Source organism: Rhinopithecus bieti, unplaced genomic scaffold (genome assembly GCF_001698545.2).
Source record: "Rhinopithecus bieti isolate Rb0 unplaced genomic scaffold, ASM169854v2 scaffold_16691, whole genome shotgun sequence".
Taxonomy (NCBI): domain Eukaryota; kingdom Metazoa; phylum Chordata; class Mammalia; order Primates; family Cercopithecidae; genus Rhinopithecus; species Rhinopithecus bieti.
Genome location: NW_016808599.1, coordinates 117332 through 134082, shown reverse-complemented (window position 1 = coordinate 134082; position 16751 = coordinate 117332). Strand labels below are relative to the sequence as shown.

General features: G+C 37.0%; 1 protein-coding gene across 1 annotated transcript in view; it reads right to left on the bottom strand.

Annotated features, from left to right (window-relative positions):
• Positions 1-15799, bottom strand: part of LOC108538683 (mucin-19-like) — a 29384-nt gene extending 13585 nt beyond the window's left edge. Inside the window, exons 1-5 of the mRNA XM_017886922.1 lie at positions 15695-15799; positions 11335-11367; positions 9175-9201; positions 3040-3189; positions 875-1024 (exon numbers count right to left, since the gene is read on the bottom strand). Of these exons, the coding sequence (XP_017742411.1) occupies positions 875-1024; positions 3040-3189; positions 9175-9201; positions 11335-11367; positions 15695-15746 (412 nt within the window). The 5' untranslated portion in view covers positions 15747-15799. The remainder of the gene's footprint in view (positions 1-874; positions 1025-3039; positions 3190-9174; positions 9202-11334; positions 11368-15694) is intronic.
• Between the last annotated feature and the right edge of the window lie 952 nt (positions 15800-16751).

Sequence of the window (16751 nt, the reverse complement as noted above, 5' to 3'; positions counted from 1 at the left end):
ATCGTGCTGCTATAAAGACACATGCACACGTATGTTTATTGCGGCACTGTTCACAATAGCAAAGACTTGGAATCAACCCAAATGTCCATCAGTGACAGACTGGATTAAGAAAATGTGGCACATATACATCATGGAATACTATGCAGCCATAAAAAAGGATGAGTTTGTGTCCTTTGTAGGGGCATGGATGCAGCTGGAAACCATCATTCTCAGCAAACTATCACAAGAACAGAAAACCAAACACCGCATGTTCTCACTCATAGGTGGGAACTGAACAATGAGATCACTTGGACTCGGAAAGGGGAACATCACACTCCAGGGCCTATTATGGGGAGGGGGGAGGGGGGAGGGATTGCATTGGGAGTTACACCTGATATAAATGAAGAGTTGATGGGTGCTGACGAGTTGATGGATGCAGCACACCAACATGGCACAAGTATACATATGTAACAAACCTGCACGTTATGCACATGTACCCTAAAACTTAAAGTATAATAATAATAATTTAAAAATAAATAAATAAACAAAAGAAATGTGAATGGAGAGATTCTACAGTACATTTGGGTCCAGGAAGCATTTTAAATAATTAATTTATATACTGAAATTGGTCATAATAACAATAAAGATACTAAATATAAAGATATAATTAAAAATAAATATTATCAGGACCATAGTTAATTTAATGTAAACTTTTTTACCACAATTCTCTAAAGACAGAATTTATCACTCTCATTGGCCCTGGAAATAGTGTCTTTAGGGTTTCCACTATTTCTATGCAGACTTTGTCTTCAATAAAACGTAGGGTATCAGATTATCCAAAATGAAAATCAAGAGCACTTGCTTGCTAAGTACATATGTTTTTCTGGAACAGTACCTGGTGGGATGTCTTCTGACTTTGAACTTCCGGCATCCTGACGGTCTCTGAACTTGTCTTCAGCCTTTCCTGGAGCACCAAGTCCTAAGCTAAAGAGTGGCTTTTTCCTGTCTGAGTCACCAGAGGATGAACTACTGTAAAAAAAGCCACCTACAGCAAATGACAGAAGATGTTATTTGAAAACAGCATTATTAGCACAGAATATAAAAGTCATTTGATTATGACATTATGAAAAGCCACATTTTATTTTGTATAAATCCCATTATCCTAACAGCACTTGAAACAACATATACCACTGGGACTTAATCATCTAATCCAAACATTTTGGAAGTACCTAATCTGATCTCTGCAAGTCTCACTCTGGCCTTCCTTGGGTCATGATGCTCCCCAGAGAGCAGAGGCTACAGGCTGAGGGTGAAGAAGGCATGCCTACCTAGAGTCTGTGTCATCCCCTACCCCATTTCTGGACCATGTCCTAAGTCCCTAGGGCTACAGACAAACCCACAATCTGGGCCTACATGGGCATCTTTCCCAAGACCTTTTCTTCCAGGTGAGACCACATTACACTGATTGAAACCCTAGGTCTGAAGGATGGACAGGGGATGGCCAGTGTGTGGAAGAAGATGGACTGAAATAGTAAAACTAGGGCATCCCTCTCAGTATGGGAGTAAGCAGGAGATAGAAAGAGAGACGCTGTAGGGACCTTGCCTAGGGCACAGCCAACCTTATTCTCGTATTGAATTCCAATAAAGATGAAAATTCTGCATTGGAACCTGCCTTCCAGGTTGTCACAAATACATTGTCGTCAAGGAAGGGAAAAAAAGTATTTTATGTACTATTTTGTTATTTTATTTATAACTTTTAATTTTGTGTATACCTGCATTTATACTCTTGACCCCTGACTGTGCCCTTGGCCTGTTAAACAAAGTAACACTTCTAAAACAAAGTTCCCTTAAACAAAATTTATTTTACTATTAAATGAAGACTACATAATGAATGTGCATAAAATAGTATCAACCTCATGGAAAGATATACAATTTTATGTCCTGCCTAAAGATATCATAACCACACCCCCTACACCCAAAGCGGTTACTGCCTTTTCATTACATAAACTCAAATATTAAATTTTCATATAAAATATTGAAAGTATTTATTTCACTGGACTTCCTTCTTTCTTGTTTTTGTAGAGGTACAAACCATACAGATTTCAGGGACCAGGAAAATCAAGAAAAGTTTGGACTGGCCAGGGGAAGAAATGTGTTAAACAAGTGATATGGTTTGGCTCTGTTGCCACTCAGATCTCATCTTGAGTTGTAGTTCCCATAATCCCCCAATGTGGTGGGAGGGACCCAGTGGGAGGTAATTGAATCATGGGTACAGTTTCCCCCATGCTATTCTTGTGATAATAAGTTCTCAAGATCTGATGGTTTTATAAGGGGCTTGCCCCTTCACTGGACTCTCATTCTTCTCTCTCCTGTCGCCACGTGAAGAACTTTCTGCCATGCTTGTAACTTTCCTGAGGCCTCCTCAGCCATGCAGAATTGTGAGTCAATTAAACCTCTTTTATTTATAAATTACCCAGTCTTGGGTATTTCATCATAGCAGCATGAGAATAAACTAACACAAAAAGAGACGAAACACCTCACCTAAAGACATTTAAAATTTTATACAACAAGAGATGAAATACCTCACCTAAGGACACTAAAATTTTCCTCCCCAAAAAATTGCAGGCCATGAACTTTTAGAAACTCTGCTTTATAATATTGTTTAGCAAATTAAGGGTGTAATTTAAAAAGAGAATCCTAATGTAGGAAATAAATGGTGGTTAGATTACAGAAATGTGAATAGAGAGATCTTATACTACATTTGGGTCCAGGAAGCACTTTAAATTATTAATTTATACACTGAAATATATTATAATAACAATTAAGATACTACATATAAAGATAGCATACAAGATAAATATTACCAGGAAAATAATTATTGCAAACCTCTTTGCCAGAATTCTCTAAAGACAGAATTTAGCACTCTCTTTGGAGCTAGCATTAGTGCCTATAGGGTCTTCACATTTCTATTAAGGCTACATCTTCAATAAAACAAAAATTATCATATTATCCAAAAAAAAAAAAATGCTTGCTAGGTAAGTGTATTCTCTGTAACAGTACCTGCTGGGGTGTCTTCTGACCTTGAACTCCCAGCATCCTGACGTTGTCTGGACTTGTCTTCAGCTTCTCCTGGAGAACCAAATTCCAAGCTAAAGAGTGGCTTTTTTCTGTCCAAGTCACCAGGGGATGAACTACCATAAGAGAAGCTACCTACAGCAAATAACAGAAGATTTTATTTGAAAACAGCATTGTTAGCACAGACTATAAAAGTGGTCTGATTATGACACTAAGAAAAGCCACTTTTTTATTTTATACAAGTCTTATTATTCTGGTGGCACTTGAACAACATATACCACCTATCCATGTCTTTTTGTCATGGTTCTAAGTCCTTAAGAAAGAGAGGAGAATTGAGCTGTGGAAATTCAATCATTGATGTGTGCTAGAGAGACTCTTTTCCTGGACAGAGCAGAAACTCCCCAATCTGCTTTCTTCCCCATTCATAAGTCCCAAATTCCAGCATCCCACCTCTTCCCACTGCTATTGTTTAGGAGTTTGTCTCCCCACAACCCATGTTGAAATTTGATCCCTGTGATGGAGGTAGGGCCTGTTGGGAAATGTTTGGGTCATGTGGGCAAACCCCTCAGGAATAGCTTGGTGTTGTCCTCCTGGTAATGAATGAGCTATTGCTCTGTTAGTTCCCACAGAACTGTCATTCCTCATCTCTCTCTCTTTTTCTTCCTCTCTCATAGTGCACAGGCTAGCTGCCCTCGGCCGTTGCCATGAGCGGAAGCACCCAGAGACCCTCACCAGAAGTAAAGGCTGGTGCCATGCTTCTTATATAGCCTTCAAATACAGGAGATGAATAACCCCTATTCTTCATAAATTACCCAGCCTCAGATATTTCCTTATGGATAGCAAGGCAAATAAACTTAGACACTCAGCAAAATACTCTGCTATGTTGAATCCACTCTGTCCTTGGCTACTGTTCCTTATAACTGACAAAATTAAGATAACATATCTGACTCTCTTTTCTGTATTCCTGCAAAGACGTAACCATTTACTCATAAATTAATTGTAGAGTTAGCCTCTTTCAAGTCTCAGCTTAAATTTCATCTCAGTGAGGCACACTCTGACCAGTTAAAACTGCAACTCCACCCCCACCATTATACTCCCAATTACCACCATATTTAATATTACTCTATTTTATCCCACAGATTTTATCAGCTTGTAATATAACATGTTTACTGCTTATAATGTTTTTTGTTTATTGACTGTATCCTTCCAGGTTTTAAGCTGCAAAAGCTCAATGTTTCATTGCCTGTTTAATGCACTCAAGTATCCCAGGTGATGAGAGCAGTGCCTGAACTACAGAGGACACCCAATTCATATTTATTTAGTAAATACATTCACCAACAAGATTACTTTTAAGAGAAGAAATACTGTCTTACATGATGCATATGTGCTTTCTGTCATTCCCTTTATTTTTTTAATCTTTACGATAAAATTGAAATGCTTTAGAATTAATAATGTCATAATAATGATGATATTCCTGTAAAGTTGTGGAAGACATACATTTTGATCAATGAATAGGGAAGAGAATGAAGCACATTACTTGTAAGTAAAATTTGAAGAATAAGTAAGAGCAAATGCAAGTAAAACTAAGTAGTTTAATTCTCCATATTCAAAATAGGAGATGAGATTTCTCTCCCTATACACTTTTGCTTAGATCATTTACTTTAGAAAACTTGTGTTTTCAGCCAGGCACGGTGGCTTATGCCTGTAATCCCAGCACTTTGGGAGGCTGAGGCGGGCAGATCACGAGGTCAGGAATTCAAGACCAGCCTGGCCAACATGGTGAAACCCTGTCTCTACCAAAAACAAAAATTAGCTGGGTGTGGTGGTGCATGCCTGTAGTCCCAGCTACTAGGGAGGCTGAGGCATGAGAATCGCTTGAACCCAGGAGGTGGAGGTTGTAGTGAACCAAGATTGCACCACCCTACTCCAACCTGGCGACAGAGTGAGACTCCCTCTCAAAAAAAAAAAAAAAAAAAAAAGGAAAGAAAAGAAAACTTGTGACTTATTTCTCTACCTCTCTGAAATGTATATAAATATTTTTAAAGACTAGATAAGCACCCCAAGAATGTTTCCCCAAGGGCCTGGCACCATCACTTTGACATGTCATCACAGAGGAAGATAACTTCCCATCTCCTAGGTTCCTGGGAGGTAGGAGCCTAACTTCAGCTGGTGCCTGGTTACAAATTGCAAACCTACCTCCAGTCATAAGATACAAGAAATTTATTTTTTTTCTTTTAAAGACAATCAGCAGACACAGGTGGCCACCCCAACTACCCCGTAAATTTAGATTGAACTGTATGGCTAATGCTGCTATGAAATTCACTTGAGAACTACTGTTAATCTTGAGAACATGTATATGATAGATTACATCTGCTTCGCTATGTCTTTCTGTTTTGGCAGTCTTCTTAACCTGTATGTGCATCACATTCTGCTTTAATGTTTATTTCATAATAAAACTTTTTATTGTAGGAATACAAGTGCTTAAATCATGTATAGTCGATTTATATTTTTACCTATATTAGGTAACCTTCCAATGACTACACTACCTTTCTCCACAGACAGCGTTGCCTCTCATTGTCTCCTCTTTTCCTCTATTAACCCATGTTTTCCACATACTCTTCTTCCTTTCCTCTTTTACCCTCTCTCTCTCATTGTCTTTCTTCGATGCCATGTAGTTTCAGAACCACACTTTAATATATAAATATCTTAGTTTGATGACAAAGCAGAAGAAAGAAAAGAAGTATTCAGTTGTGTGTAAAGTATGCACTTTTCTGCAAACCCATCTGGGCTCCCCCTCTTGCAATCAGTGTGGTCTTGGCCACTACCTCTCTTAGACCTAGCAACAGAGGTTGCTGCTCTGATCTATGTCAGTTTCATGCGGCCTTCCTGGGTCATGGCCTTCCTCAGAGAACACAGAATACAGGGCGAGGGTGAAGAGCCTTTGTCTACTCAGAGGGTGTGTTTGCCCCTCCCCGTTACTGGACAATATTCTAAGTCCCCTGGGCTGCAGCTCCAAGCCTGCTACTTGGACCTGCATGGGCATCTTTCCTGAGACCTTCTGCCCCAGGTGAGACCACATTGCAAAAATTGAAGCCCAAGGTGTGAGGAAGAACAGAGGGTGGTCAGTTTGCAGAAAGATGTGGACTGAGATAGGAAAGCTGGGCTGTCCCTCCCAGTGTGACCAAGCCAGAGATAGAAGGAGCAGGGCTACTTCTTGGATAGGGCACAGGCAACCCTGTTCTTGCATTGATTTCCAATGAATCTAAAAATTCTGCATAGGAAATATCATTCCAGCTTGCCATGAATGTATTTTTGTAAAAGTAGAAGAAAGAAACACATTTTATTTGCTACTTTGTTCCTGTTATTTGTAACTTTTTTATTATTTACACACTTGCATTTGTACTTTTGCCCCTGGCTGTGTTTTGTGTTCTTGACTTGTCCTTGGATAGACAATTTAACATTTCTAAAACAAAGTTTTCTTATCTACTAAATGGGGAGTACATCATAAACAAGGATAAGATCGTGTCTACTTCATAATAGAAGTATTAATTAAATGACAGTGTTAAGTGAGGTGAGTGCACCTAGTCCAGTGTCTTACACACAGCATTCAACTGGGATAAACCCTGTCCTTTAATACATTTGACTTGTCTCAGCAAACTTACTGCATCAAACTCATTTAGATGCCTTTTATTTCACTTATTTAATTCATGATGTGTTTGTTCACCATACTCATCATACCTCTCCTGAGTTCAACCCCGGAGATATATTAGATTCTTCATTTTATTAGACCAGTATTTCTTCATTCTAATGTTGACATGAGTAGACCTGGCATCCTAGATATTCAGTGTGCCACATTTGTCTTCACTAACTTTATTAACTTTATTTTATCCCTTTTGTTTTTATTATATAAAACTTGCTCAGAAATACTTTCTGCTGAAGTTATTAGGAGTAATGGTCAATATGTTTTTCAAATGTACAACATCTATATAACAGTACTTTATATACCTTATCACTTTAATAGCCTCAATTCTATGGGATAGGTGCCATTAAACTACTTCATTTGTAGATGAGAAAATAGATATTTAGAAGAGACTGAATAATTTGTCCAAGATCACGTGGTCAGAAAAATCTGCCAAGAAATCCTTTGCTCTTAAGTGCGATGTACACTGCCATCATCTTGCTTAAAGACAGATTGCTTATACAATGCACAAAGATAAATAAAATGTTTACTTTATAGCTTAAGGATAAATGAAATGTTTATATTTTTCATAATAAAATCATAATAGATTTTGAATACATTTTGCACAAAATTTTGGAAGGTTTAGCTTATACTTTAAACCATAGAATGGAGTAGAAAATAAAAATAGACGTAATTCTGCTTCTTCATCCCTGCCTCCTGGAGAGAAAGGGCTGGATAAGAGAGGTGAACATGATTCAGCTGTGTGGATAGGAAGATTTTTAAAGTAATGGGAACAAATGAATTATGTTTCTGACATCAGTAAAAATCAGTGGATATCAAAAAACATGAAGTCCTGTATTGACCTATAATCCTTTTTCTCAAATGTAGGAGTCTTGATCTCATTAAAGAATGAAGAGTTTGAGGGATAACAATGCCCTGAAGTTTGTCCAGTTTTTTTGTTTGTTTGTTGTTTGTTTGTTTGTTTGCTTTTTGAGATGGAGTCTTGCTTTGTTGCCAGGCTGGAGTGCAGTGGCGCAATCTCGGCTCACTGCAAGCTCCACCTCCCGGGTTCAAGCAATTCTCCTGCCTCAGCCTCCTGAGTATCTGGGACTACAGGCCCCCACCACCATGCCCAGCTAATTTTTCTCTTCTTTGGAAGAGACGGGCTTTCACCATGTTGGCCAGGATGGTCTCAGTCTCTTGACCTCGTGATCTGCCTGCCTTGGCCTCCCAAAGTGCTGGGATTACAGGCCTGAACCACTGTGCCTGGTCAGTTTGTCCAGTTTGATGTTGACTGGTTGAGTGGTTGATGGGGGCTTTCTTCCTTGCTGTTTTTATTCACTTAAGACAGCTCTAGCCTTAGAGAACCTCACTATTCACTTAAGACAACTCTAGCCTTGGAGAACCTCATGTCCCTCCTAAATAATACCCAGACCTGGAAGGTTCTCTGAGACACATAGGAATAAATTCAATTCCTCAGAATTTTAAGGAACTTTCAGAAAACTATAGAATCCCAAGCATACCCTTACCTACCTCTCATTTGTGAATGGGGGCTTCTAAAGGAATGCTGAAGACTCGTATGCCCCCATTTACAAAAGTAACAACCAGATTTTGTAGAGAAACTCTTACTATATCACTATGATGGAACTCAATGAGTCCCGTCCATAGTTGTGAAAAATAATCTTGCTGTCTTCCTGACTCAGCTGAGCTGCTGCTTAATCTCAGTTTATATTTTCCCTCAAAGAAGACTTTTTAAAATTACATTTTATTTATGTTGTAGAACGAGGTAGGGGTGTAAAATGCCCTATAAGAAAAGCACAGGAAAGTATATTGGGCTATTTTGATTGCTGTGTACAATAGATCAGAATAAAATTGAATCTAAGTTGATATTAGCAATAATCTTAATGCTGGATTTCAGAAAAACTTCATTAAGCAGTCTTGTTGATTTGCTATGGCTCATTTTTTCATTTCAGTGGGTAGAGAAACAAAAAACAGTAAAGGATAATGGTGATATTCAATCACCTGGTGGGATCTAGTAAAACTGCTGAAACTAGATTGATTTTAAAGCAGATCACTAAGGAATTAATCTTGGAAGAGAAAAGCAACAGCATGTCCTGCCAATGAAAATATAGGAAAGTAAAGTCTTAAATTTGCATACACATTTCTATCACAGGTTTAAGATATTTTAGGTTAAGCAAATAACCAGAGCAATTTTCCATTTTAAATTTCACCACCTATAAAAGTATTGATCAAAGATTAAAATGTCTGGCCCAGATTATACAAAAACACATTAAAGCATGTCTGTAATAATAAGAGAGATTATATTTTAAGCATTTGAAGGACTTTTCCAGGGGAGATATGCCCTAGGTACAAAGCAAAGCACTACCATCCTATTGCTTTTGAGTATAAACAGTATAAGAAAAGAGAACAAAGTAATTTACCTGATCTGCTTGCTGCTATTTTACCATCTGAACAAAGAAAGGAAGAATTGCTGTCATTAATGGTGTCTCTAAATGATAGATTCGCCAGTAGAAAGTGAATATTGATTACAGTCATTTCTTGTCTTTGAGAGGTGCTCCCAAAGAGAGATATTCACTGAATTTAATACTCAGGCATAAATATGGTAATTAGCCATTGCCCATGGAACATTTCTGCATCTCCAGAACACTGCCATAAAGGAGAAAGTCTGGGCTGATCTTCCAGTCACTCTCATGCCCAGTCTAAATGCATAAATTAGAATGCAGCAAAACTCAATAATTTTTAGATGCCTGAACAGGTGCTTCAAAAGACTAATTATTCTTTTGGTAAAATGCAGAAGTTTTAGTTAAAAGATATTTTCACGTGACAAAGGTACTGAATAAACTACAATTACTTAATCTGAATCAAATGTCTACAATTTCTAGTTTACAGCTGAATACTAAAATTTATACATACACAACTTACAAATTATTTAAGTGTCATTATTGTAAATCAAGGTAAACTTTCTCCATACTTAAATAAATGGCATGTAAATGTACAACCTTGTCAAGCTATTGTAAGTACAGCTGAGTCAAGAACTCACAATAAGAATGGGTACTTTACAACAAAAAGTATAATTTACATACATACGCACTTATTAAGATTTACAAATATAAAAATATTTGTATTAAATACATCAAGTCATTAGTTTCCAAAATAATTTTCTCAATAATTCTGTGAAATAAAACACTTAACAATGGCAATCGAATTTTGCATAAAGTTGCATGTTGATTGCATATTAAAGAAACCTCAAAGATGTTTTTGGTAACATTTTTATTTGGAGACTTAACAGGATTGTGGTTTGTTTTTAATGCTTCTCTATGCTCTATAACCTTTAAATTTTCTAAACTGACTGCATTATTCAAATAAAGAGTCAAGGCACATGGTCTGATACTAAGATAAACTTTTAGAAATTTGAACTAAAATCCAATTCAGGATAATCCAGGACTTATGGTTAGTAAACCTATCCCAGAGATGAAGGGGTAAATTAAGACAAACAGTAAATAGCACATTTAAAAGATAAATTATTTCCCATATGTTCTCATAAATTGTTGTCAAAACCAAATCTTATGTATTGCACAAACAAATGCACACACACACGTTTAGCCAAAGGCTAAGAAGAAATGGTTTACAGATGTGGCTTGGAGACACTTAATATAAACGCTTCAAAAGAAAACTGCACAGTAATATTCTCTATGTAAGTTAAACACCTGGAAAATTCTAACTATCTGAAATGTAGATTGAAGTTAAGAAGTTGTCCCGAAATCCTCTTGCGGCAAATAGAGATATCATCGAGCCCATGTATAAATTCTTGCTTATTCACTGTACCCATCAGGAGAAATCTTTTGAGGCCTCACTCAGAGTGCACATCCTTACCACAGGTACAAGGCTAATGAGCTTGGATCGATGGTGTTCTCAGCCCAGTGGACTGAAAACAATGAGTAAGAATTGGAACTGACTGCTAAAAGTAGACATGATGATCCTATGAATATAGAATTAGTTGTTGAACAGAAGAGAGAGGACAGAAAGGCAAATCAAAAGCAGACACAGAAACTCAGAAACAATCTCTGGAACAGGGACAAACTGTTTACACAAGTCAGCAGATTCCATGGGCATCATTGTATAGAATATAATATGATAATCGACATGAATTTTCATGCCCTTAAAAAAGATTAAGCTAATTTCAGAAGTTCCTCATCTTCTTTGGTAAGAAGTTAGGGCATCCTTGTTTTATTTTGGAAAGTTTACCTTGCAAAGCATTTGGTTACTTTCAAGTAGAAAATTCTTGTAGGCAAAATAAATCTTGTATTGATAATCCCAATTTATTTTATTCATTTAAAACAAAGATGTACTCAGGACCTACTCCATTGCAGCCACTGCTCTTGGCATTATGAATACAGGGTGAACAGCATAGACCAAAATCTGTCCTTAGGGAGTTCAGAGTCACGTGGAGTAAACGGGGTGTCATGGGAGCTCATTCACAAAACCAAGTGTGTAGGACACACAATTTTCTGATTCCAAAAGCAACCTCACAATGCAGCATAATGTTTCAAAGCAAAGATTAATTCCTGAAAGATACTGACCTGATTTTTGTTGGTAAAGTAGGGCTTCCACATCTATTTTTAAATGAAAAAAAAAAAGTCATTTTATAATTCTCTATAACATATTTTAAGACAATGAAAAGATGTTCTTTTCTTTTCATTCTTCCTTAAAATTCAATATAAGCAATCCACTGTTTTTATCTGGTAAGTGTAATATTTTAATGGTAATTTATTATTTTGCAGCTTTTCTATTTAATAGGAAATGATCTATGTAACACAGACCTACCAGCATACTTGATATCAAAATTTTCAATGCCAACTCAGACTTGAAAATATGCCTGACCAAATAGATTAAGCTCACAAATTAATATTAGCAAGTACTTTATATCTTTTTCACACAACTACAGCTGTTTATCTAAAGTATGTTTTCTGATCTAAATTTCACATGCTTTTATTTCCCCTAAACATTTTCTGGGTTATGCTTTGAAAATAATGTGCTCCAGCCAGGCACGGTGGCTCATGCCTGTAATCCCAGCACTTTGGGAGGCCGAGGCAGGCAATCACGAGGTCAAGAAATCGAGACCGTCCTGACGAACACGGTGAAACCCCGTCTCTACTAAAAATACAAAATCTTAGCTGGGCAAGGTGGCGGCCACCTGTAGTCCCAGCTTCTCGGGAGGTTGAGGCAGCAGAATGGCGTGAGCCCGGGAGGCGGAGGTTGCAGTGGGCTGAGATCGCGCCACTGCACTCCAGCCCGGGTGACAGAGCGAGATTCCGTCTCAAAAAAAAAAAAAAAAAAAAGAAAAGAAAAGAAAAGAATGTGCTCTGTGCTCCATTTTTAGGAAACAAGAAACACATTTATGCAACAGGAAAAAAAGAATATAACAAAGCACTATGTAAGATTTTGAAAATCACTGTTACATAAAGTAATCATTTTCTAATGGTTCATCAATTTCCCAGAGAGTTGGATTAAACACAGAAACATTTTATTTTAATTATAACAAATAATTGCAGTTCTCTATANGAAAAGAATGTGCTCTGTGCTCCATTTTAGGAAACAAGAAACACATTTATGCAACAGGAAAAAAAGAATATAACAAAGCACTATGTAAGATTTTGAAAATCACTGTTACATAAAGTAATCATTTTCTAATGGTTCATCAATTTCCCAGAGAGTTGGATTAAACACAGAAACATTTTATTTTAATTATAACAAATAATTGCAGTTCTCTATATTCTGGCATCTCAGAGAAAAGTAAGATGTATGTTTTGTGTTCTACTTTCAGATTTAGAGAATAGGTGTTTAAGTTTAGATATGGAAAAAAATCTCCTGCTCTTTGCAGACTTTTCCCCTTACGTTTGGATAATGTTATCTTTTCTGCCCTTTTCAGGAACAGAACAACCTTTGTTTCTAGGCACTTTTCATTTTGCTTAATGTTTAATTTTCTCCAAATGAATGACATCTTACCTTTAATTTGTGAAAGTAATTAATGGACTTTCTAAAATATCCAGGAAAGTCATTAGTTTAAAAGTGTTGTTTTTTATGATGACCCTGTTTTTAATTGGTGATAATTTCTTGATTTGTGAAAAACATGATTACCTGTTTGTGTCTTTAGTCTTAATAGGGATATGCATTCAAGAAAGAAACATCAAAGCATAAACTGTGATGAAAATCAGTAACAAACAACACTGAATGTATGTTGCGTGATCTGCTTAGTAATAGTTCTAGGCAGCTGCTAAACAAATATATCTAAATGTGTATACATATATTTAAAAGCATCTTTCATTTTATTGTGCTTTACTTTACTGATGTTTACATATATTGTGTGCTTTACAAATTGAAGATTTGTGGCAACCCTGTGACTAGCAACTCTGCTGACACCATTTCTCCAACAGCACGTGCTCACTTCAGGTCTTTGTAACATATTTTCATAATTCTCCCAATATTTCCAATTTATCATTATTGTTATACCTGTTATGGTGATCTATGATCAGTGATTTTTTGATGCTGCTCTTGTAATTGTTTTGGGGCATCACAAGCCATGCTCAATAACATGGCAAACTTAATATAGACTTATGTTCTGACCTCTCTACCAACAGGTCATTGCCCCCATCTCTCTCCCTCTCTTTGTGCCTCCCTTTTCCCTGAGACACAACAATACTGAAATCAGGCCAATTAATAACCCTACAATGCCTCTAAGTGTTCACATGAAAAGAAGAGTGGCAGATCTTGCATTTAATATCAAAAGTTCAAAATGATTAAGCTTAGTGAGGAAGGCACGTGGAAAGCCGAAACAGGCTGAAAGCTGAGTCTCTTGTGCTGAACACTCAGCAATTTGTGAATGCAAAAGAAAAATTCTTGAAGGAAATTAAAAGTGCTACTCCAGCGAACACATGAATGATAAGAAAGCAAAACAGCCTTATTTCTGATATGGAGAAAGTTTGAGTAGCCTCAAGCCAACCACAATATTCCCTTAAGCCAAACCGTAATCCAGAAAAAAGGCTTTAACTCTTTTCTGTTCTCTGAAGTCTGAGAGAGGTGAGGGAGCTACAGAAGAGAAGTTTTAAGTTAGCAGAGGTTAGCTCATGAAACTTAAGGAAACAAGCGGTCTCCACAAGATGAAAGTGCAAAGTGAAGTAGTAAGGGCTGATGAAGAAGCTGCAGCAAGTTCAGAACAGAAGATCTAGCTAAGATCATTCATGAAGGTGGCTGCACCAAACAATAGATTTTCATTGTAAACAAAACAGTTTTCGATTGGCAGAAGATGCCATCTAGGACTTTCGTAGCTAGAGAGGAGAACTCAATGCCTGGTTTCCAAGCTTCAAAGGACAGACTGATTCTCTTTTTAGGGTCTAATGCAGCTTCTCACTTGAGGTTAAAAACACTGGTCATTGACCATTCTGAAAGTCCTATGTCCCTTAAGAATTATGCTAAATCTGTTCTGCCCATGCTCTATATATGGAATAACTCAACCTGGATGATAGTATGTCTGTTTACAACAGGACTTATTGAATATTTTAAGCCCATTGCTGAGATCTAGTGCTCAGTACAAAAGATGCCTTTCAAAATATTACTGCTCATTGATAAGCGTTCAAGAGCTCTGATGGAGATGTACATAGAGATTAATGTTGTTTTCAGGCTGCTAACACAACATCCATTCTGCAGCCGACAGGTAAAGGAGTAATTTTGACTTTCACATCTTCTTACTGAAGAAATAAATACATTTCTTAAGGTTATAGCTTGCCCTAAATAATGATCCCTCTGATGAATATAATCAAAGTAAATTGAAAATCTTCTGGAAAGGATTCACCTTTCTAGACGCACATTCATGATTCATGAGAGGAAGCCAAAATATCAACATTAAAATAATTTGGAAGAAGTTGACTTTTAGGGGTTCAAGACTTCAGTAGAAGAAGCAACTGTGGATGTGGTAGAAAGAGCAAGAGGTTTCAATTTTTTGGTGTTTTTGTTTTCCTGTTTTCTCACATGTAACCATTGAGAACTAGAATTAAAAGTGGAGCCTGAAGATGTGACCAAATTGTTGCAATCTCATGAGAAAACTTGAACAGATGATGAGTTGCCCCTTGTGAATGAGCAAAGAAAGTGATTTCTTTAATTGAGATCTACTTCTGGTGAAGATGCTGTGAACATAGTTGAAATGACAACAAAGGATTTAGATTATTAGACAAAGTTAGATGCTAAAGCAGTAGCAAGATTTAAGAAAACTGACTGCAACTTTGAAAGAAGTTCTACTGTGGGTAAAATGTTACCAAGCAGCATTGCATGCTACAGAGAAATCTTTCATGAATTGAAGAGTCTATCAATGTAGCAAATGTCATAGCTTTCTTATTTTGAGAAATTGCCACAGCTCCCCCCTCTCCACCTTCAGTAGCCACCACATTGGGTACTCAGCAGCAGTCAACATCAAGGCAAGACCCTTCACCAGCCAAAAGACTACAACTCAGTGAAAACTCAAATGATCATAGCATTGCTTAGCAATAAAGGATTTTTAACTGAGGTATATGTACATTGTTTTTTGTACATAATGCTACTGTATACTTAGTCTACAGTATAGGGTAAACATAACTTTTATACATGTTGAGAAGCAAAAAAACTGTGTGTGACCTGCTTTATCACAATATTCACTTTATTGCAGTAATCTAGAAGCAAACCCGAGATATCTCCAAGGTGTGCTTGTATCTACACCCTTAAGACAGGATTGTTAAAGCTGAGGTAATACACAGTAAGATGAAAAATCCAGTTTTCTTATCCTACTTTAAAGCGTAGTGTAAGAAAGATTGCTAGGAAGAAAAATGTTTGATGTACAGAACACTAAACATTTAAACAAATATATACTTGGGGTCACCACATTTGAAAGAATTCTTTAAATTAGTTTCTTACCTTTGCAGAAGCACCAAAGAGCCACAACCAAGTACCATAAGATCAAATTCATGGTTGTGATTTGAGACCTAGAAATGGAGCATAGTCATTCTGGAGAGACAAGTCCACAAGGGCCCCTGTAACATTGGTTTTTATATCCACTCATCCCAGTGTCTGCCATCATGGGCTAGGTGTGGTAAACTTGGTGACGAGAGAGCAAAGGTAAATGTCATAGCCTGCCAAAGATGAAATCCACTTTCAGCCAGTTTAGTGCCTTACTCCTATGACATCCTCTATCTTGGACCAAAGCCAGCTCATACCAAACCCAGAACATGCCTTCTTGCCACCCTGTGCAAACAGCAAAGCCAGGAACTAAAAGCCCCAGGATTAAAAACTAAATAAGCTGAGGATACACACATTTATCTGTCCTCCATTAATCACTGCAGAAGTCTTAATACCTCAAGAAACTCAAATATTGTGATTAAATATTGTAATTGTCTTTCCCTTAACAACAAAATGTGTTTTAAACATTAACCTACTTTGAAACAAAGAACTCTTTACTTACCAATATGTTAGAGAAATGTATTGCACAAGTATAGGTATAGATGCACTAAGATGTATAAATATACAGTAACAGCTTTATAATTCAAAAGGATATGTAAAACTCTAATGATATGTTTTTATTTTATAATAAGATATATAAATAATTAGAAAATATATTAAAATGAAAACAACATAAAAGAATGTTTTAGGACAAAACAAATTTAAATAGAAAATGTCATTCATCAATACATATCTAGATATCCTGGGTAAAGAGATAAGTTCAAGTTAGAATCTCAAAGAAGTTCTGGTCTGGTCTATGATGAACAGGGTAGAGAGGATTGACAAGGGAGGAATCTCTTGGGCCAGTCAGCTGGACCTGGAAAATGGAAAGGCCAACTCCACAGCTTCAATGATGCCATTTGCTCCTCATCTGCTCCCAGCTGCTACCAAGGAAAGACTTCAGCAGCTAAAGTGAAAGCAGTCCTTAGATTATTCTCCCCAGAAAAGCAGAAGAATCCAGGAAAGGGGGAAAAGG